Source organism: Phalangium opilio, unplaced genomic scaffold, assembly GCF_054372755.1.
Source record: "Phalangium opilio isolate 3A_F unplaced genomic scaffold, DU_Popi_V2 ptg000038l_1, whole genome shotgun sequence".
In the NCBI taxonomy this organism is placed as follows: domain Eukaryota; kingdom Metazoa; phylum Arthropoda; class Arachnida; order Opiliones; family Phalangiidae; genus Phalangium; species Phalangium opilio.
The window spans coordinates 3,191,560-3,214,406 of NW_028324161.1; the positions used below are offsets into that span (position 1 = coordinate 3,191,560).

The 22,847-nt window shown below is 37.3% G+C and overlaps 1 protein-coding gene and 1 long non-coding RNA gene across 3 annotated transcripts; one reads left to right on the top strand and one right to left on the bottom strand.

Annotated features, from left to right (window-relative positions):
• The first annotated feature begins 13,986 nt into the window (after positions 1-13,986).
• Positions 13,987-15,053, top strand: LOC149682676 (uncharacterized). Its single transcript, XM_089834417.1, has 3 exons — positions 13,987-14,115; positions 14,193-14,470; positions 14,530-15,053. Exons 2-3 carry the CDS (start codon positions 14,207-14,209, stop codon positions 14,800-14,802), a joined length of 537 nt encoding a protein of 178 aa, XP_089690543.1. The 5' UTR covers positions 13,987-14,115; positions 14,193-14,206; the 3' UTR covers positions 14,803-15,053.
• A 4,075-nt stretch (positions 15,054-19,128) lies between these two features.
• On the bottom strand, positions 19,129-20,742 carry LOC149682677 (uncharacterized). Of its 2 annotated transcripts, XR_016365459.1 has the most exons (4): positions 20,562-20,742; positions 19,956-20,497; positions 19,813-19,902; positions 19,129-19,732 (listed from the first exon to the last, which is right to left on the bottom strand). It is a non-coding gene; the product is annotated as an uncharacterized LOC149682677 (long non-coding RNA). The 2 variants fall into 2 exon arrangements; XR_016365458.1 differs by having other exon boundaries at positions 19,813-20,497.
• Positions 20,743-22,847: the final 2,105 nt, after the last annotated feature.

A 22,847-nucleotide genomic window follows, 5' to 3' on the forward strand; every position in this document is an offset into this window, starting at 1 on the left:
ATAAAAACTCTCTTTTGGGTGTTTTTATGGTGTAAAAAAAAGAGTATTCTAAATTTACACCCTTTTAACACATTTTTAACACTTCGATTTCTTAGAGTGTATGGTAGCTTTATAAAACCTGCTAAAAGTGTTATGTGACACTTTTAAAAGCGTTACGCGACACTCTTAAAGGCGTTACGCGACACTCTTAAAGGCGTTACGCGACACTCTTAAAGGCGTTACGCGACACTCTTAAAGGCGTTATGCGACACGCTTAAAAGTGTTATTTTAAGCTCGCAAAAGTGCTGAGACACATAAGGAATTGCACAACACACATAAAAGAGTAACAATTATCTTTTAGTACGAAAGACGAGTTGAAAAGGTGTTAAACTGCACCTCTGTTGAACAATTTCCATTCTTATTTTCGACACCCATTGTTCAAATAAGTGTGTTTAAATCCTTTCAGCTTAATATCTAAAGAACAGTTTCGAAGTGTACCATATTTGACATTACCCATAAAGTTTTATAATCATTGTTTTGACACATTGCGTCCCGGGTTTAACATTTTTAGTCCCATCAAACAAGGTTTATTTATCGTTAAGTGCTCACGACGCCCACACTCTGCGTACACGGCCCAAAGTATCGGTTATCGGTTGAATTAATAGTTTAGAAAACCCATATAATAACAAAATTTCTTCTGCACTAAAATTTCGTGATTCTGCGGATGTAAATTTGAACTACAGACAAACCTTTCATTAAAAATCCATAAATATCTCAACAATTTACTGGAACATGTTTATTTACCATAATTTAAATATCAATCTATCTTTTTATGCATCATCTTACAATAATAACAAGGGATATGTCATGGATTATGGCTTATTTCACCTTTCCCTTATATTTAGATAAGCCATCAAATCTTTAGACAGTCTTGCAACTCTGTTATTATCAGAGAAATTTTTGCAACGAACACTTAAGTGTAGTTATTTTAGGCTATTTACCACTGTTCGAAAACCGCCTAAATTGCGGGAGTTTGGTCAAATGGGACCTTCGAATTATGGTTTCGGTCTGTGTGAAATGTGAACCAATAAAAACGACTTTTAAAGGTGTTAAAACACACTAAATATTTTTGAGTGTACAGTGAAAAGTATAGGTAGCACCTTTATTGAGTGTAACACGATGTGGTAAAGGTGGCAAACTGTATTAAAATCACGCTGTGTAATACAGCCTTCCTACAATATTTCACGCCTTTTCTGCAGTATTTTCCACTTCAGTAGTTCAAATTCACGCCATTTGAAGAATATTGGAAGAACATACAAACACTTAAAGAACACCTTTTAAAAATATTATTTTTAAAAGGTGTAAGAAATAGCTCAATGAGGTGTAATAAATGTGCCAGTGGGAAATATTTTTAAGATGCAGTGTTAAAAATGGTCTATTTAACCCTTTCAGAGGTGTTGTTTAACATCTTTAAATTAAAACGAAAGGTGCTAAATCCCACCTTTTAAGAGTGTAATATTCCTTTTCTGCACTATTTGACACTTCAAGCCAAAATTGACGCCTTTTGAAGCATATTAGAAGAATATAGAGACACTTTGAGAACACGTTTTAAATATATGGTTTTGAAAAGGTGTAAGATAAAGCTTTATAAGGTGTAATAAATGTGTCGGGGGAAAATATTTTTAAGACGCAAAGTGTTGAAAATGGGCCATTTAAAACCTTCAGAGGCGTTATTTAACCACTTTAATGGTGCTGTTTTTGGACCCGTCAAAATTAAGACAAAAGGTGCTAAATCACACCTTTGATTTTAAGAGTGTGGCCTAATAGTTATTTTTTTGAAATCGCATTGAATATAAAGAAAAATATTGCATGTCTAAAAAGGTTGTTCAAGTAAATGAGTACTATTATTAAGTAGATAAACGTCAATATATATACTTTATTAGAGACCAATTTTAATTACAATAATTTCTCGGCTTTCACAAACACTCCTTTTTTTGGCTTATTACCTACAAGCGATGTCTCTCTTTCTAAGTAACCCTATAAAAGGAATTCGTAGTGTTTTGTTGACAGTAAAATGAAAAGCAATAAAGGAGATAATAGAAGAAGGATTCCGCTCTGTGTCCTCTTAATACTTAGTAATAAAACATGATTCTTCCCAGGCTCACCCTTTTTGTTTGCTCTCCTGCCCATCAAACTTCAGATGGGGTGAATTTCACAACAGTTTGGTTAATAAAACATGATTCTTCCCAGGCTCACCCTTTTTGTTTGCTCTCCTGCCCATCAAACTTCAGATGGGGTGAATTTCACAACAGTTTGGTACTAAGTTCTTAGCATTCAAGCCACAAACCTTGATTATCTTAACGTGGGACAAAACCGCACAGGCGCATGCGCCTTGGCAAATAGTTAAGCGCTAATAAAGTAATGATGAGGGAATTATTTATCGCGTATGTGATTCGGTTTAGTAACCTTGCTCCAAATGTTCTGATGTTGAGAAGAATCATGTTACAATTACCCAGCTTCTTGGTACTTTTTACATACTTTTGAGCATATTCATGTTACAATTTTAGCTACCTATTCCTATAATCCAACTATTTAAAGAAAACTTATAATTTCGGTTCTTGACTTAGCACAGTGGCCAAAGCTAGTTTAACTTCCAACAAGCCCAATCGCATTACAATGCAGTTACGAGGTCCATCTCCAAATGGTTGATAAGCCAAGGAGTTTAACTTATGTTTGTTCTCGGGAGAGAACCTAAATTACATTTAAAATTATTGTCCAAAGCGTAGGGTGCCTAATGGAATCTTTAAACAATGATTTCTAGCATCCCGTTCGGGAATGAATTTGTCTAGTTCTTACCAATATTCGGGGTCATTGTGAAGTAAGTCGATAGAAACATCAATACAAAAACCTTTCGGTAGTCGTAGGTTACCGTATGTTCTTTCAATGCTTGTTAGTCTCGTAGGACTGCGAAAAGGATTAAAATACGTAAAGAAAAACAACTAGAAATGGTTTCCGTTTTGTCAGTGACGCTCTTCGTAACTTTTTTAGGTTTTAATTTTTTAGTATGAAATAACTAGAAATGTAGTTTGTTTTTCTTAATTTTCCATATACCTTATATCTCAATTACAAGGTTGAACAATTATTGTATATTAAACTTATTTGTTGATATAATGATCTTAGTTTATTTGACTATCGAAGAAATTGGCGCGTTTTAAAGATTGCCATGCTTAAAGGAATAGCGACGTGTTTTAAAAATTATCTCAAATCTAAAGAAAATCTTACTTTTTTGAGAGTTTAAACTCTTTTGATTCCAAAAATATGCTTTATAAATATTTAAATATGAGGGAAAACACAGAAAAAACACCTCGAAAACTTGAAATTTGGGGGGCAAAAACAAAATTGCGGAGATTTTTGGCGGGTTTTTCTCCTTGATACGTCACTCACGGCCTCTCGCGGAAAAACCAATCGCGAGCGCCCGAGACTCCCGAGTCTACTAATGCCGCGCGAATCTGAATAAAATAGGCTTAACTCGGCGTGGAGGCACTAACAGGCGTCACGTGAGCGACATCTAGAGAGAAAATTTCTCCTTACTACGTCATCAAACGAGAGAAAATTTTAACTAGTCCTTTTCCAAACACAATACTTTGATTTCAATTTTAAAAATTGCTACTAAACCAAATTAAAAAGTAAACATATTATAATAAACTAGATTTTTCAAGGATTTTTTCGCATTTTAAGTTTGTGGATGACAAAACTTTTGTCACTAACACTTTAAAGAATAAGTAAAGACATTTTCCTGGAAAGGTTGATTCCTTCATTTTTGGTAAATATGAAGTGAAAAATGTTCATTTCTAAAGTTTTATAAAAATCTGACGAGCGGTTATTGAATTATAATGAAAACAAAACGAGATTTAGAAAATCCACCTTTTGTAAACATTGAACACGTGCAATATAGATCTGACGTCAAGAGAGGTGGCTCCGTTATTGGCTGGTATAATGCATTGGTTTGTTATGGGAAGGCGTGTCTAATTCAGTCCCTCTAAGAAAATATTTCTGACTGGATACTACCAAATAGTACCGCGGCTAGTGAAAAACTCCCAGACCGCTTCGGTTTCCTACTAAACCTCAAAGGAGACTGGCTGCACTGGCAGTCTAGCACTATCAGTAGGAGGCGAGATACTAACTGGTGGGAAAATATGGAAAGAAAAGTACCAATATTACTACTATCAGAGCGGTCTAAATCCCTAAGCTATGAAGTCAGACAGCAGAGACAAATTCAATTCTATTTTGCGGCAATTTTAGCACCTCTTTTTTATCAATATTTGAAGTTTATTTTTAAATATTTAGAGGTTGATTTTTGGTGAAAATTTATTTTATTCTGAATGAGGACGTTGAAATCTATAGAAATGTATGATTTCTATAGAAATTTAAGAAGTAGTCAAAATGTCTTTACTTACTCTTTAATGTACGAAGTTTTGCCATGGAAATGTGCAACAACGTACATACTTTGAATTACCTTCTTTTACCTTCTATCAATGATATGTATAAATACTAACGTAATACGCTGGCATTTATACATAAAAACATGCTTCCACAAGGCTTCACGGTTATGCTAGGAGTACGTTGAGGAGGAGATCATGTAGAAGAGTTCCCCAGAGTGAAACGCACATGTGGCGTCTGGTACAAATAACCAAATTTAACCTGATTTAATTAACCTTTACTAACCTAGTGCAATTTGAGTTCAAATAACCAAACCTACACCATCATAAAAGACTATTTTTCACATCCCTGTTGTACTGCTCTTTGGGTAAATGCACAAGGCAATTATGTAACACCAAGGGGATTGTTTGCCAGCTTACGAATGCGGGTATTTGTGTCAGGTTCTCTCGACTCTTTCTCGAGTGTTCAAAAAACGTAACATCCCAAGGCGAGGCCGAATGTATTTACTGTAGAGTAAACGGTAGTTGAACGCGAAAACTTTTCTCTTCTTACGTATTTTCTCGGCTCCAACTAACGACTGCCGTGAAAGCTGTCTCTAACTAAGATAAATTACTGAAGGCAATATTTAACAACTCGCCAAGGTTTAAATTAAAACCATCAGATTCTAGTAAATTAAAATGGGTTTCATTTCTTAAAGGTTTTTTAATGTGTATTTCGAATTTTTCTTTATCTTTTATCTCTTTAGCTAAGGCTTCTAATTTATCCATTATGTTTAATTATATACCGTCTTTAAAAAAACATTACCACGCCACACCATAAACCGTCGTCATAGAAAACGTTAACAGCGTCCACATGGATGAACCCTAAATTTTCATATTATTTACTCAGTCTAAAATAAGCCCCGCCTGTTTTACTTCACTCTCCACCAATGTGGACCGCTGCTTCGAAAGCTCCTATTTGATCGTGTAGAGAATTTCTCTCCATTCACCTGAGCTCGGTTGGGAAAGTAAAAAAGCTCAACGTCACAACTTTCAGAACTACAGGCTATGGCAAAAAGCCTGATATGTAGCCTTGGTGTTAGATAATTCCCTTGTGGTAACTGCTGTAACGGTCGCAACCGACATTTAGGCGCCGGTCATTTAGGCACCGCCACTTAGGCGCCGGTCATTTAGGCACCGCCACTTAGGCGCCGGAACAGTTAGTCACCGCGACATTTAGGATCCGCGACAATTTGGCACCGAGACATTTAGGCTTCGCGACAATTTGGCACCGAGACATTTAGGCGCCGCAACATTGAAGTATAGTTTTCGTGAAAGATTTGAGGTATTTAATAAAGGAACAAGACAAGTACTTTTATGCTGATATTCTTTTTATTCAACTGACATCAGAATTCAACCATATTGTTGTTTATCTTCATTGACTTCCCAAAATAATATGCCTTTTCCAAAATAATGTTGTTTATCTTCATTGACTTCCCAAAATAATATGACTTTTCCAAAATATTGTTGTTTATCTTCATTGACTTCCTAACTTAGGTTAGGTTTTTTTTATTATTTTAGGATATGTTTTGTAAAACAGGTAAGGTTTCGTGTCCTTTAATGGGGATTGTGAACATAGTCATGCAGTGACGCACAGGGACAATACACGGGTTACCAATAGTGATTCCACGAATACTCGGTTACTATTCGGTATTCGGCCATTTTTTCGTATTCGGTATTCGGCCGAATATTTCGTAATATTCTGCCGAATACCGAATCTCCAATCATGAAGGAAAAAAACGGAAAAATTACTCAAAAATTATTTATTTCAATAACAATTTTTACTCAATATTTATAATCTACCAGTGGTAAGTTGTGATGAATTAAAAAAGCATATAGTGACACGATCTACTCGCAAATGAACCAAAAACCTAAAGACGCTATAGAAGGGTCCTTTAGTGTTAAAGAGAGCGCGTTGAAAAATCGTAACTTCCCCCTTTTCAATTCCCTCCTTCCCGAGTTTATCACCAACGTTGAAAGCTTCCGCGCAGGCGCGCTGTTGCAGAGGCGGTAGAGAGCGGATCTAAACAGTGTATCCCTCTCTCTGCTTGCGCGCCAATATTGCGCAGAGCAGTAATCGCGTTACAGCTAGTGCCTAGAGGAGAGGAGAGTTTTCCCACGTGACCCTACATTTCGCGTAGCCGTCTGCCTATTCACCTCACCTTTCCATACCCTTCTTCTTCCATGATGAGACCTGTCCCATAGGGTGCTTTCAGTTTGCTCTTTCTTGCGTCATTTGCGAGGAAGTTCTTGACCAACTTGTTTTTTTCGTATTTCGGCGCCATCTACAGTTCGAAAGTAATCTTTCTAACCTTAAAAAAATAGTCGGCGTCGCCATTACGTGTACCGGTTAGGTCGAACTAAAAGACTTAAGTTTAAATCGAGTATGGGGAGAGTTTGCTGCGTAAATTCTTGCCGCAAAAGCAGCAAAAATTATCCTCAGCTGAGTCAGCTTAGGTATTTCAAAATACCCGCAGTTATAAATAATCAATGCGATAACACCAAGTTGTTGTCTCAGGAGAGACGCGATCTGTGGCTGAAAGCTCTAAGCCTTAGCCCAGACACTGTTAAAAACCACAGAGTATGTTCTATGCATTTTAATTTCGGTAAGATAAAATTAAAATAAAATAAGCCTTGCCGTGGCCTTGCTTTCCACCAAATTGATTACTTTTTTCTTGATATAAGTCCGTCAAAATTATTTGAGAAAACCAGTCCCGATTGGGTACCAAATAAATTTATTGAAGCTTCTGTTATGACGTCTACACCAATTAGGCGTCGGAAGGAATTAAGGCAAATTGCTGCTGCTGACGAACAATTAGATTCATTAGATGTAGACAGTGGTATATTAAGTTTTCCATGACTTCTATGGAAAACGATGGAGCAGAGAGTGAAGTACTTACTATACATCCTTGTACCGATAATTCCGATACTGGAATGTACAGTGGAGAGAATTGTGGGATAAACAGCTACAGTTCAAACCAAAGTGATAATGTTTGTAGTGAAAATCTGGAAATAATTGAAGGTGTTGAAATTCAGAAGTCTGTAACCAATCAAAATATTCAAACTGAAAACCTCGGTATAAATAAAGAAATACAGACAGAAAAAATCGGAACAAATCAATGCATACAGACTGAAAAGTGTGGCTGCACCAATCAAGAAATTCAAACTGATAAAGTTGGCGTTGATGAAGCAATTCAAACGGAGAAGCTTGGTGTCACTCAAGAAACACAAACTGAAAGAGTTGAAACTCATTCCATGGAAACTCAAACTATGTTTCGTATTTCCTATAAATTTGAATTAGAAGGGGCTGAATTTGAAATTCAAAACTTGAAGTCAGAGTTGAATGAACTAAGTTTGAAGTTAGAAGAAGCCCACAAAGAAATAGAGTCTGTTAAAGGACGACTCTCCTCTGAAAAAATTAAATTAAACATAATAGAAGTAAACCTGAAGAAAAAGTCATTTTGCGAAGAGACTTTTGATGGCGATGATGATAGGGTTAAATTTTTCAGTGGACTTGAAAATTTTCCTTATCTTTTAGCCATATTTCGACAAGTTGAGCCATATTTGTTTAAGCGCTCTAAACTCACAGAATTTCAACAGTATGTTTTAACACTTATGAAACTTAGGTTAGCTCTATCAAACAGGCACTTATCATATATTTATGACGTTTCTGAAACTACCGTAGGAAAAATATTTTATAACAGCTTAAACGCGCTATACAGACGTCTTTCTCGATGCATACATTGGCCTGAAAGAGAAAATTTGCAGGCTACAATGCCTCGTTGTTTTAGAGAACATTTAGGTACAAAAGTCGCTGTAATAATTGATTGCTTTGAAGTGTTCACCGAGAAACCATCAAGTGTATTAAGTAGAGCAGAAACCTGGTCTAATTATAAGCACAATAATACAGTGAAATTTTTAATTGGGATAACGCCACAAGGGACCATTAATTTTATTTCTAAGGGATGGGGTGGACGTGTGAGTGATCAAATGCTAACTATTAACTCTGGGATTCTTAAGAAACTTTTACCAGGGGACGTAATACTAGCTGATAGAGGCTTTGACATAGCTGATGAGGTTGGTTTTTACTGCGCATCACTTAAAATCCCAGCGTTTACTAAAAATAAAACTCAACTAGACCCATATGATGTAGAAGAAACTAGGAAATTAGCTAATGTGAGGATCCATGTTGAGAGAGTGATTGGTTGCATGAGACAGAAGTTTGCAATTTTACATACGAAAATCCCAATTGAGTTATTGGACAGTGTCCCAGAGGAAGAAATTTCAACAGTAGACAAAATAGCCATTGTAGCGTGCTCCTTAACAAATCTCTGCTCATCCGTAGTTCCACTGGATTAATTAAAAAAATTAACCATTTTAATTGTTACAGATAAAAATGAATAAAAACTTGTAATATTTTTTGAGATTTTAATAACTTTATCATTTATTTTTCTTTAAGTTCCTATTATCCCTTCTCTCTAGTTTGTTCCTTTTGCTACATTCTGGACAAAACCATTTTCCACTTTTGATAATGTCGATTTTCAAACATGCTGCATGGAACCACTGTATAACACAATCATCCCTATCACACCCAATCATAAGTTCATTGCCCTCTTCTTTCTTACAGTAGCACGCCCTCTTCTTTCTTACAGTAGCACGATAATTTTGGGTTCGGTTTTTTTTTGTTTCTTATTTGGAGATAAATCCATTAGAGGCATGCGTCTGGTCTCCTTCTTCGAAGCCTTACGTGGTGGTCTCTTCAAAGATGTCTTTGGCTGACTAAATCTTTGCGTCTACGTAGGTGATTTACATCTAAATTTAAATTTTAGGGCTGCAATTTCTTAGCAGGCGATTTGGGTAGTTGGTATCGTAATGTCAAAGGCGACTTTGGTGGTGGGTTTACTTTTGAAGGCGTCTTTAGCTGATGGTGTCCCTTGGAAGGTTGAAGGTGTGATTTGATAGGGGAGGATGGCGGCTGGAGTCCTTTGATAGGGGAGGATGGCGGCTGGAGTCCTTTGATAGGGGAGGATGGTGGCTGTAAACCTTTGATAGGAGAGGATGGCGGCTGTAAACCTTTGTTAGGGGAGGATGGCGGCTGTAAACCTTTGATAGGGGAGGATGGCGGCTGTAAACCTTTCATAGGGGAGGATGGTGGCTGTAAACCTTTGATAGGGGAGGATGGCGGCTGTAAACCTTTGATAGGGGAGGATGGCGGCTGGAGTCCTTTGATAGGGGAGGATGGCGGCTGTAAACCTTTGTTAGGGGAGGATGGCGGCTGTAAACCTTTGATAGGGGAGGATGGCGGCTGTAAACCTTTGATAGGGGAGGATGGCGGCTTTAAACCTTTGATGGGGGAGGATGGTGGCTGTAAACCTTTGATAGGAGAGGATGGCGGCTGTAAACCTTTGATAGGGGAGGATGGTGGCTGGTGGCCCTTGGTAGGGGAGGTTGGTGGTTGTTGTGCCTTGGTAGGAGAGAATGGACGCTGCCGTCTGTTGAAAGTCAAATGCTGTATTTGTTTCAAAGGCGACCTTGGTGGCTGCAATCCCTTGATAGGGGACAATGGTGGCTGTTGTCCCTTGATAGGGGACAATGGTGGCTGTTGTCCCTTGATAGGGGACAATGGTGGCTGTTGTCCCTTGATAGGGGACAATGGTGGCTGTTGTCCCTTGATAGGGGACAATGGTGGCTGTTGTCCCTTGATAGGGGACAATGGTGGCTGTTGTCCCTTGATAGGGGACAATGGTGGCTGTTGTCCCTTGGTAGGAGAGATTGGACGCTGCTGTCTGTTGAAAGTCACTTGCGGTATTCGTTTTAAAGGTGATGTTGGTGGTCTTTTTGAATTCGATTTGTTTAAACTTGAAGTATTTGAAAAATACTTTCCACGGAGTTCGGGAAGGATTGCCTTTTGAAAAAACGTCTTAGCCTTAACGCATTGTTCTTCCCAGAATGTCTTGTCAGGATAGATTCTTTCAATGAAATGGTCTACTGGGTTCCAAATACAGAAATCACAGTACAACCGCTCTGTCAAAAATATTTGAGCCTGAACTTGATAATAGTAGGCATGGTCCCTTCTTAGCCTAACTCCGTTGACCATTTTTTCCAAGCATGAATTTGAGTCAATTGTTGTTGAAGGTTTTTCCTTCAGAGTGTACGGGCATTTAATCTCTACCACACCTTTTCCACAACAATCACACTCTACAAGACCATCTGGAGATGCTCCAAGAAAGGGTATGGATGAGTTCAAAAACAAACCAGCCCTTTCAAATTTGGATTTTTGGTGTTATTTCTTTGACTCGTCCAAATAAATTTTGGACATCGTTATTTCATTTTTAATCCCCCATTTTGTGGCTGGAGTTTCAAATATATGGGTTGCGGGATAACATATTTGGGTTATTAAAGATACGGATGGTTTTTCAGGCTTAGAGTGACAGGCTCTTCGCAGGTTTGACGCTGTAATCCTTCCAGCTCTGAATTTGTGCCGAAGTTGGTTTTTGGACTGCATCTTGGTATCTAATTCTAACTTCCTTGCTTCTTCCACTGTAAAAGCTAGTTCAATTTTATCACAATAGTCCAAAAGTTCATTCAACGGCAGTGTAACATTTGTCTTATTAAAAAGATCAGTTAAAACTGGAGGATAGTTAACCGGCTTTGGTTTAAATTGATCTTGGAAACCTGGGATAACCGTAAAAAGGCCAGCATTCGGATTTATTTCAAACAGACTCTGTGTGAAATTGAACCACTCTTCATTGGTTGGCAGTGGCACTTCGTTTTGTTTTCTTATATTTGACTTTGCAGGTGCTGGTGGATTCCCATCTACCATATAATCAAATTCTTTTTTCCTAGCTTTCGCAGATGACAGATTCAGTTCATGAACTGGAGCATAGGTAACTTTCTTGGTGACTGGCACAGTCCAATAAGCTCTCACCCCAGTTACTGTTACACTTTCTCGGTGCCGCACTCCACTCTCGATGTAAAAGAGTAAGGCTGCTATGTGAGTGCAACACTCGTCCAGACCTGCCATACAATCACAGTGGCCACATAAAATTGTTCCATCCGCTGACACAATGACCCAAACATGAAGAGCCTTTTCATTTAACCGCTGAGAATGCATTACCTGAAGAGAATTGAGGTGGTTACACCCAAGTAACAAGCTTAATTAACTCTTAAAAAACTTACTAGGCATTTTATGATCACGTTGGAAGATTTTTCCATTTTCTTAACCTTCACATCCCTAACAAAACCGCAGATGAATTGGTCATAAGCCTCTAGGCTTTTGTAGTTTTTCAGTTCTTCATTAGTGTAAGCTGACACATGGTTAATTAGATATAGATACAAATCCGGAAACGTAAGTGGTGGGACAATTTCCGCGCCATCTCCCAAACCATCCTTGTCATGAACGGCTACAAATTCCTTATCAGCTATTTCATAAGGGTTTAATCCGTCACAATGCAGGCTTATCTTATCTGAATACCGTTTTTTAGCTGCAAACTGTTAAAGTTTCAAAATATTGGGCACCTGACCAAACCGTTCTTGTTTTTTTTTTGTTTTATTACGTTCATATTTAGCGCGAACTCGGAACTAGCCACGCGAAAAGCGGTAACCAATATGGCCGCCGATAACAACTGTTTTTTGGTTTCTTTGAGCCAGAGATGGTGCTGTTAACCGTGCGAAAAAGTTGACCTAAGTGTGACGTGCCATAAATTAAAAAACGACACTTTTGAAAGCGCTCTATTGCGGTCCGTGCGGGGGATGTACGTATTTCGCGGAACGGGTTACAGCTCATAACCGGTTTCGCGCGAGTTGCACATATCTCACGGCCGAATATTCGGTGCTTCGGCCGAGAGCATGGCCGAATATTCGGTTTTCGGTATTCGGCAAAATCAATATTCGCGGCATCACTAGTTGCCAAATTGAGAGGTAATTACAGATTGTTAGAAGAAATAGTGGAAAATTATCGGCACGTAAATGTCTCGACGCCTAAATGTGACGGCGCCTAAATGTCTCGACGCCTAAATGTCACGGCGCCCAATTGTCTTGGCGGCTAAATGGCAGCGCCTAAATGTCACGGACCGGTAACGGTACGCCGCGTCAACGAGAACCGATGTATAGGGTCTGCCGTAACGGGTAAACTGTGCTTTCGGGAAACAGCTATTTATAAAACCTGCACCTTTTCACGGTCTAACGAGTCAAAAAAATGGCGCTAAAATGTTTTGGCGCAAATGATTATTAATGGTAGAAAACCAAATTGTAAAAAATCGTGTAAAAATGGCGGGAAATTCAAATTTGACATGTTTACCAAGTGACCTAGGTGAATTAATGGGCTGTCGTACATGTGTTTGACGCCTTCTAATGAAATTTCCCAAAAATATTTCAAAATTGTTTCCTAATATTCTCATTATTATCACTGCACCAAGGATTATTTAAATTGTCTAGGGATAAAACGCACACACAGATCTCTATAGTAGGATAATGTTCTCTAGTTGTTCCGAAATTTTAACCCATCCCCCTCTTCTCCACCTACTGTTTTGGTGCGTCAAACGGAAAAGAAATATCGGTATGGCGCCACCTATCTTATTTTCGCGAAAGCATAGACGAAAGAGATAGATTTCTAAAGCATGTTGTATAGTCCTTGTATGAATTGTCAACGGTCGTTAAAAACATTCCGTATTTCTGTTCAAGAATGAGGTGAGTTTCTAAAAATCATAATTTAATTTTATTAATAGACAAGACCAAAGCTAAAAGTTTTTATAAATATTATTTGAAGATTAAAGCGAGAGTGTTATACAAACATGTGGATTTTTTTGTCCGAAATATGCCAAGAATATGGACTTAACTTATGTCCTAAAATTCTAATGTTTGACTACGAACTTGCTGCTCACTTAGCGGCGAAAGATGTTTTCCCTAACTCGACTCTTAAAGGTTGTAGATTTCACCTTGGCCAATCATGGTGGCGAAAAATTCAATCGATACCCTCGCTTCGAAAAGAATATAACAGAAAAGATTCGGAAATTGGCAAATGGCTAAAAATGTTTTTCGGGATGGCCTTTCTAGATCCAAAAGATGTGCCAGACACATTTGTAATTCTCATGGCCATTTGTCCGTCACCGGTTTGCGAAGAATTTTCAGATTACGTTTTAGAGCATTACATAGAGACAGAGCATTTTACGCCTTCATTGTGGGCATCAACTCCAGACGGCAACCCAAGAACTACAAATGGGGCCGAAAATTACCATCTCCAGCTAAGCAAAGAATTTTATAAGTCACATCCAAACGTTTTGCTTTTAATTACAGTTTTAATAGAGATTCAGATAACGACAGACTTAAAGAAAAAAGAAAAAATAAGTGGCGCTAAAAAAATTAAAAGAAAAAGAGACCGAGAGAGAGAAGCTTTTCTCGAAGAAAAATATTTATTGCTAAAAAATAGGGAAATCGATGTACAAGAATATATTAAAGTGCTAGGACACAGGTTTAAAGGTTTTAAATTGTAAACCACAATCCAAGACCAAATAAAAATTTTATTTTATTTTTCAAAGTGTGCCGTTTTTGGTTGTCGGAAAGTGTGCCGTTTTAAGCTATCTATTTTTTGAGGGTGGCGAACAAAAATGTGCCGTTTTGGGCGACCTCCCCATAATCCATAAGTTCCAGAATATATGAGGTGAGTCTGCACTAATTTAGTTTAATAGGCAATGCCAAGGCTAATATTAATTAATATTTTATTAATATTATTTTAAGATTATTGATTTAAAATGGCACGGCACAAGATTTGTGTGTACCGATCTTGCAGAAGTGACACACGCTCTTCTCACAAAGATTATATGAAAGGCGTTTGGTTTATTCCTTTCCCAAAGCGTCGTAGAAATTTAAGTACTTGCAAGGAATGGATTAATTGGCTGGGCAGAGATGACTTCCCAATCGAAAGAGTTAATGGTCATACATATTTGTGTTCTAAGCATTTTGTCAATGGAAATGGTCCAACCATTGAATTTCCAGACCCCATTCATTCTCAAAAAGTAATTGAGGTATTTCATAGGCAATCCATTTAATAAAATATTTATTTTCAACGTAATAGGATCTGGTTTCAATCTTGAGACCACAAGCACAAGAAGCTAGTGGGGAAAAAATACTAGGGGATGTGGGAAATAAGCCTTCATACGTTCAGCCAGAAAACCCTCACAATTATGTAAGCTCGATGCAGCTTAAATCCTCCAAACCACTATCTTGCTCAGAATTAGGTCAATCTGAGGTTTTGGCCGAGGAAACCAATGAAAGCCTAAATGCTATGAAACCGTTAGACATTGATGAGCCTTTGAGCAATCAGGAAAATGGAGTAAAATATAATTAGCTGTTTTTTTCACGTTTAGCATAGGGAATTGATTAAATACTTTTTGTCTTTGCATATTTGGTGCTTATTACACAAACCGTAGAAAATAACCAAAACGTTTCGTCGGGTAATATGTTGGAGAATAATGATTTTAAAATACTTTCAAAAGATTTGAATTGTCCTTTGGGCTGGTCAATCACAATCCTCGAAGATTGCCTACGTATAGGCAAGATCAATAAAGAAACTGGTGCTACCGTTTTTGGTATTTCCATTAACAGTAGTTTGAAAGCCAAATATATGGTCAATGCCAAGAAATTTCCTGAACATGTTCGCTGTTCTACCCGTACAAAAATTTTAAGCTGTAATTCATCTGCATACGCGCTTTTTTATCGCTACCACGCTGTAATAGGTATACATTAAGGCTACATTTTCTGCAGCTCGAAAAACGAGAAAATTTCACAGCAATTCCAGAACTGCAAATTGTCTGCCGTTTCTACATTTTCTGTTTATTATCTGTTAATTGTCTGTACTGGCAGAAATATGCAGCGCGATTCTGCAAACGCGATGCAAAAGTAGAAATAACCGCTGCTAGTTTAAAACTGTAATTTGACCACAGTTATAGACATGTTACAGATCTGCAAAAGTGATGGAAAAGTAGAAATCCAGCTGCCAATTTAAAACTGCAATTTCACTATATTTATTGACATGTTACAGGTCTGCAAAAGTGATGAAAAGGTAGAAATACCAGCTGCTAGTTTAAAACTGCAACTTGACCACATTTATAGACATGTTACAGGCCTGCAAATGTGATGGAAAAGTAGAAATCCAGATGACATTTTAAAACTGTAATTTGACCATATTTATAGACATGTTACTGGTCTGCAAAACTTATAGAAAAGTAGATATTCAGCTGCCAATTTAAAACTGCAATTTAACCACATTTATAGACATGTAACAGGTCTGCAAAAGTGATGGAAAAGCAGAAATCCAGCTGCCAATTTAAAACTGTAATTTGACCATATTTATAGACATGTTACAGGTGTGCAAAAGTGATAGAAAAGTGGAAATACCAGATGCTAGTTTAAAACTGTAATTTGACTACATGTATAGACATGTTACAAGTCTGAAAAAGTGATAGAAGAGTAGAAATCCAGCTGCCAATTTAAAACTGCAATTTGACCATATTTATAGACTTGTTACAAGTCTGAAAAAGTGATGGAAAAGTAGAAATCTAGCTTCCAATTTAAAACTGTAACTATTCCACATTTATAGAAATATTGCAGGTATTCAAAAGTAGAATTTCCTTCTTTTGAATACCTGCAATATATCTCTAAATGTGGTTAAATTACATTTTTAAATTGGCAGCTGAATTTCTACTTTTCCATCACTTTTGCAGACCTGTAACATATTTCTGCCAGGCTAGACAGTTAACAGTTAACAAACAGAAAATGTAGAAACGGCAGTCAATTTGCAGTTCTAGAATTACTGTGAAATTTTCCCGTTTTTTCAGCTGCAGAAATGTAGCCTTAATGTATACTTATACATTATGTATGTTTAGCGCTAAAACAGCAGTTTTCCTGGTTGCTGATAGACGTAAAACAAGCCTGCCGGGACCCTTCCCTTCAGTTGTAATCGGTTTTTAGCTACAAGTTTTAAAGACTTTTTCGATTATGTTCTGTGAGTGTGTATGTTGTGGATGTTAGATAGACGAAAAGACCTTTTTAGCTAGATGTGGTAAGAATTTAATGTACAAGTACCTAAACAGTTGGACCATCTCAGATATTACTTTAGCAAGTCAGAAAAGCGTGTATTCAGATGAATTACAGCTTAATATTTTTGTAAGGGATGAGTACAAGTTGGGAATCCAAAATAAACCTCTCCAAATCGAGACGCAATTTAGAGGCTATTTTTAAATATTTAAATAAATATAATTGATATTTATTAATTTAATCGTCATTAATTTACCTTAACTCTAGTTAAATCGTTTTAAGGAACTTTATTCCTAAAATAATTTTAAACATAGCTATTGTTGATGTTTGAACTCAAGCGTAAGCCTCTTTAAACTTTTTTGGAAATTTAGGGTATATAAGGCGACTGATTCACAATAATTGATAGGAAAACCCGCAATGACCCTGCAAAGCATCTGAAACGCGCCTGCAATGATCCTGCCAAGAATCTGAGATGCACCTGCAATTATCCTACAAAGTATCTGAAACGCACCTGCAATGATCCTACAAAGAATCTGAAATGCACCTGCAATGATCCTGCGAAGTATCTGAAATGCACCTGCAATGATCCTGCGAAGTATCTGAAACGCATCTGCAATTATTCTACAAACTATCTAAATCGCGCCTGCAATTATCCTACAAAGTATCTGAAACGCACCTGCAATGATCCTACAAAGAATCTGAAATGCACCTGCAATGATCCTGCGAAGTATCTGAAATGCACCTGCAATGATCCTGCGAAGTATCTGAAACGCATCTGCAATTATTCCACAAAGTATCTAAATCGCGCCTGCAATTATCCTACAAAGTATCTGAAACGCACCTGCAATGACCCTGCAAAGTATCTGAAACGCACCTGCAATTATCCTACAGAGTATCTGAAATGCTACTGCAATGATCCTGCGAGGTATCTGAGACGCGCCTGCAATGATCCTGAAAAGTATCTGAAACGTGCCTGCAATTTTCCAACAAAGTATATGAAACGCTCCTGAAATTATCCTGAAAAGTATCTGAAAATGCGCCTGCAATTATCCTAAAAATTATCTGAAAAGCACCTGCAATTATCCTACAAAGTATATGAAAAGCGCCTGCATTATCCTACAAAGTATATGAAAAGAGCCTGCAATTATCCTAAAAAGTAACTGAAACGCGCCTGCAATTATCCTAAAAATTATCTGAAAAGCACCTGCAATTATCCTACAAAGTATATGAAAAGCGCCTGCAATGATCCTACAAAGCATCTGAAACGCACCTATAATGATCCTGAAAAGCATCTGAAACGTGCCTGCAATGATCCAAAAAATTATCTGAAACGCGCCTGCAATTTACATACAAAGTATCTGAAACGCGCCTGCAAATTTCCTAAAAAATATCTGAAAAGCACCTGCCATTATCCTAAGAAAGTATCTGAAACGCGCCTGCAATGATCCTGAAAAGTATCTGAAACGCGCCTGCAATTATCCTAAAAATTATCTGAAAAGCACCTGCAATTATCCTACAAAGTATATGAAAAGCGCCTGCAATTATCCTACAAAGTATATGAAAAGAGCCTATAATGATCCTGAAAAGCATCTGAAACGTGCCTGCAATGATCCAAAAAATTATCTGAAACGCGCCTGCAATTTTCCTACAAAGTATCTCAAACGCGCCTGCAAATTTCCTAAAAATTATCTGAAAAGCTCCTGCCATTATCCTAAGAAAGTATCTGAAACGCGCCTGCAATGATCCTGAAAAGTATCTGAAACGCGCCTGCAATTTTCCAACAAAGTATATGAAACGCTCCTGAAATTATCCTGAAAAGTATCTGAAATGCGTCTGCAATTATCCTAAAAATTATCTGAAAAGCACCTGCAATTATCCTACAAAGTATATGAAAAGCGCCTGCAATTATCCTACAAAGTATATGAAAAGCGCCTGCAATTATCCTAAAAAGTATCTGAAACGCGCCTGCAATTATCGTATAAATTAAAGTATCTGAAACGCGCCTGCACTGTAAAAAAATGTGGCGGAAACGCTCCTATAAAGGTATTTTCGACCCCCACCCCAGACGTACCATATAAGGTATGAATTCGCACCCTTCATATAGGGTATTAATGTGAACCCCTAGATAAGGGGCGTTTTTTTATACCATTGGGTAATTTTTCGCGCCTTAATAGGTACATATTAGTAACATAGTATTTGTCTTTGAAGCAACAGAAGGGAATAAATATGTACCCTTCTTGAGTGATTGGGGTATAAATAAACTCCATATATGGTGCTTTTCCGGACAACAACAATTTGAATTAGGGGTGCGAAAAAGCGCCCTTTCTCCATTTAGGGGTGCGTTTTCAGACCATTAAAGGTATTTTCTTGGATATCAAAAATTTGGCTCAGGAGTGCGAAAAAGCACCCTTTCTCCATTTAGGGGTGCGTTTTCAGACCATTAAAGGTATTTTCTTGGATATCAAAAATTCGAATTAGGGGTGCAAAAAGCGCCCTTTCTCCATTTATAGGTGCGTTTTCAGACCATTAAAGGTATTTTCCCGTACCCTAAAAATTTGACTCAGGGGTCCGAAAATATTATTTTTCTCCATTTTAAGGTGCATTTTATTACAATTAAAGGGGTTTAAAGGTTTGAGCAAGGAAATGTGATTATTTTCGACGAAATAGTTTTATAGCCATGAGGTATCTATTGTGATAATTCTTTAAAAGAACTTCAGTGTATAGTTAACTTTATCGGGGTCAATTAAGATTCGGACTAAAATACTTTAACACTTTGATTTATTTTTAAATTATTTATACTTCATTAATAAAAATTAAAATATAACTTTTTTATTGAACAAATAGCTACTTTAAAGCCTATAAATTAATTTCACACTACAATATAATTATTGGAACATTAAGCTTAAACCTGATAATCTAAATATTTAGTACTATGAAAAACTAAACACTTACCAGAAACTATTTCTTAAGAAACCAGATATTAAAAAACTAATGATATCTCACCCCTATATAAAAATTTAATTAATTTATACCATAATAAATCTTCTCTAGTCAAATCAAAAACAAAGATTTTTAACAATATTTTTAGAAAAAAAATATTTGATTACAGAAAGATGACTTTGTTACATTTGTACTAAAATTTCCACCACAGAAACAGATATTATAAACCGCTTGAATAGTTGGTCGACCTTTTTTGACTTAATAAAGATTATTCAGTTGAAGTCATCACGATTAATATAACCCTGCAATGAAAATATTATAGAACTGATTTAAAATTATCTTAAAATATCAAACCGCCGTTTTTAGACATTTTCAAACTCACATTTAAATTTAATCCTTTCCTGTTACAACACTCTAGAACATTACACAACAAGATTCCATTTTAAAGGCATGATGTTATGACTGCTATTTACTGTATCTTTTGTAAGCATTCCATGAAATTTTACATATCAGGTTCATACAAACCTGGACATGTCAGGGAAATAAATTTTTGACTAAAAACTGAGGGAAATTTTCAGTAAAATTCAAGCAACTTCGTGAGGCTAGAAGATTACTCCACTCTAAAATACATCCTGAAACTATTACTCAAAAAAAAACCCTGTGGAGTTATTTGGTGGTGCCAGAGAAATATATGGGGAAAACCTGGATTTGTCAGGGAAAACGGGACTCCAAAAGTCTTATGGATGTACTTACAACTTACCTAAAACTTTATCATTTTTGACCAAATACCACAATTCTTTTCATTCACATCTTACGTGGAAAATACCTAAATTCATACCAACCTGGGTTTCAGCTGTTTCAAAATTTCACATCACTTAAGTTGTGATTCATGAACTAACCCATCAGTAATGATTTTTTGTAATGCTAAGTGTAAACGGAAAAGTTGCCTTCTGATGGCTGAAAATAGAGAATAAATTAAAATTAACTGGCCAAAGGCTTGCCTTACTTTAAAGGATGAGATCCGTTAGTCAGAACTTTAGTTTTTATGGCTCCTGATTCAAACAAGTCTGAAATAGGAAACATTTTTAAAATTCACACAGTTTATATTAATGTATTACACATAATTATTACCTTGGTTGGACTTGTGAGCGTAACTAATTTTCAAATGGACGTAGTCGCTTAAATGAGTGTCGCTAAGCCTAGTTTGAAATTTTTAGGGTTAAAAAAATATGGCACGCGACGCGCGCGAATTTATTTCACGATGGCGCGTGCGCACGTGACTTTCAAGTAAAAAATTCCTTTTGAGGTATAAATAAACGGTATATAACCATTGAACAGAATTCCATTGGAACGAAATTCCATTGGACCGAAATAAAAAATAAGTTGTTCTAATTGACCGAAGCTAGCCGGCTGTTCCCAATGGACCTAATTCCCATTGAGCAGACTTCCCATTCCTGTTGGACAGAAGTCTCGTTGGAGCGAATTTCCCATTGGCGCGATTTCGCATTTTATCGTATTCCCATTGAGCAGACTTCCCATTCCTGTTGGACAGAAGTCTCGTTGGAGCGAATTTCCCATTGGTGCGATTTCGCATTTTATAATTAATTAAGGTCGTTGAAAAATAAACATGGGCCTTTTCCAAAATATTCTTATTTTCTAGGTTGGCCTAGGGTTAGGTTAGGTTAGGTTAGGTTAGGTTACGTTAGGTTAGGTTAGGTTAGGTTAGGTTAGGTTAGGTTAGGTTAGGTTAGGTTAGGTTAGTGTAGGTTAGGTTAGGTTAGGTTAGGTTAGGTTAGGTTAGGTTAGGTTAGGTTAGGTTAGGTTAGGTTAGGTTAGGTTAGGTTAGGTTAGGTTAGGTTAGGTTAGGTTAGTGTAGGTTAGGTTAGGTTAGGTTAGGTTAGGTTAGGTTAGGTTAGGTTAGGTTAGGTTAGGTTAGGTTAGGTTAGGTTAGGTTAGGTTAGGTTTGCTTAGGTTAGGTTAGGTTTGCTTAGGTTAGGTTACGTTAGGTTAGGTTAGGTTAGGTTTGGGTTAGGTTCGGTTAGGTTAGGTTAGGTTTGGGTAGGTTTTGTTAGGTTAGGTTTGCTTAGGTTAGGTTAGGTTAGGTTAGGTTAGGTTAGGTTAGTTTATTTTAGGTTAGGTTAGGTTAGGTTAGGTTAGGTTAGGTTAGGTTAGGTTAGGTTAGGTTAGGTTAGGTTAGGTTAGGTTAGGTTAGGTTAGGTTAGGTTAGGTTAGGTTAGGTTAGGTTAGGTTAGGTTAGGTTAGGTTAGGTTAGGTTAGGTTAGGTTAGGTTAGGTTAGGTTAGGTTTGGTTAGGTTTGGTTAGGTTTGGTTAGGTTTGGTTAGGTTAGGTTTGCTTAGGTTAGGTTTGCTTAGGTTAGGTTTGCTTAGGTTAGGCTTGCTTAGGTTAGGCTTGCTTAGGTTAGGTTAGGTTAGGTTAGGTTTGGTTAGGTTTGGTTAGGTTAGGGTAGGTTTGGTTAGGTTAGGTTAGGTTTGGTTAGGTTAGGTTTGGTTAGGGTTAGGTTAGGTTAGGTTAAGTTTGCTTAGGTTAGGTTAGGTTAGGTTAGGTTAGGTTAGGTTTGGTTTGGTTAGGTTTGGTTTGGTTTGGTGAGTTTTGGTTAGGTTTGGTTAGGTTTGGTTAGGTTCGGTGTGTGGAATCGGATATAGACGAATTCATTTATTCCATTAATAAGCCGGAATCGTCGTTAACAGCAGCTTCAAGCTTGGGCCAAAAAGCGACGCCAGTCATCGTTCACTACCTCTAGCGTTGGCTCTTGGCAGAACGAGAATGGCTGCTTGCCCCATGTACGGTTGGATTCTCTTCTTGTACTTAATGATTTCATTCACATGACCAATCTGTCGAATGGGATTTCCGACCGAAGGGGATTTCTGTCGAATGGGACTTTCGGCCGAATGGGATTTCTGTCGAATGGGATTTCCGACCGAATGGGATTTCTGTCGCATGGGATTTCTGTCGCATGGGATTTCTGTCGAATGGGATTTTCGGCCGAATGGGATTTCTGTCGAATGGGATTTTCGGCCGAATGGGATTTCTGTCGAATGAAATTCTGCCCAACGGATTCTATCCAATGGGATATAAGCTAAATAAACACCCTCCACAACATAAAATATTTACAAATGGTACAAAAACACACCAACAGAGAACCCTGAGGCTTGTTTTGACACCTTATAGGGTTAGAATAAACACCTTAAGGTGTTTTTTTTTAAGAAAATACCTTTAAGGGTACAAATACACCACATCAAAATCCAATTTTTTTTTACAGTGTGTAATCACGGAGCGGAGCCTCCGAGATATCTAGGCCCATGCATGTCGATTTTTACGTGGGGAAATATCCAGTTTCATATTGTGTACGAGGTGGCGCTTTAATGACCGTTGCGACCGGGGTCTTCCATAAATTAT

Bases quoted from the DNA above. Each gene is read 5' to 3' on its own strand.
- LOC149682676 (XM_089834417.1), top strand. From the start codon at position 14,207: ATGGCACGGCACAAGATTTGTGTGTACCGATCTTGCAGAAGTGACACA. The intron at 14,471-14,529 runs GTAATTGAGGTA...TCAACGTAATAG, and splicing joins ACCCCATTCATTCTCAAAAA to GATCTGGTTTCAATCTTGAG.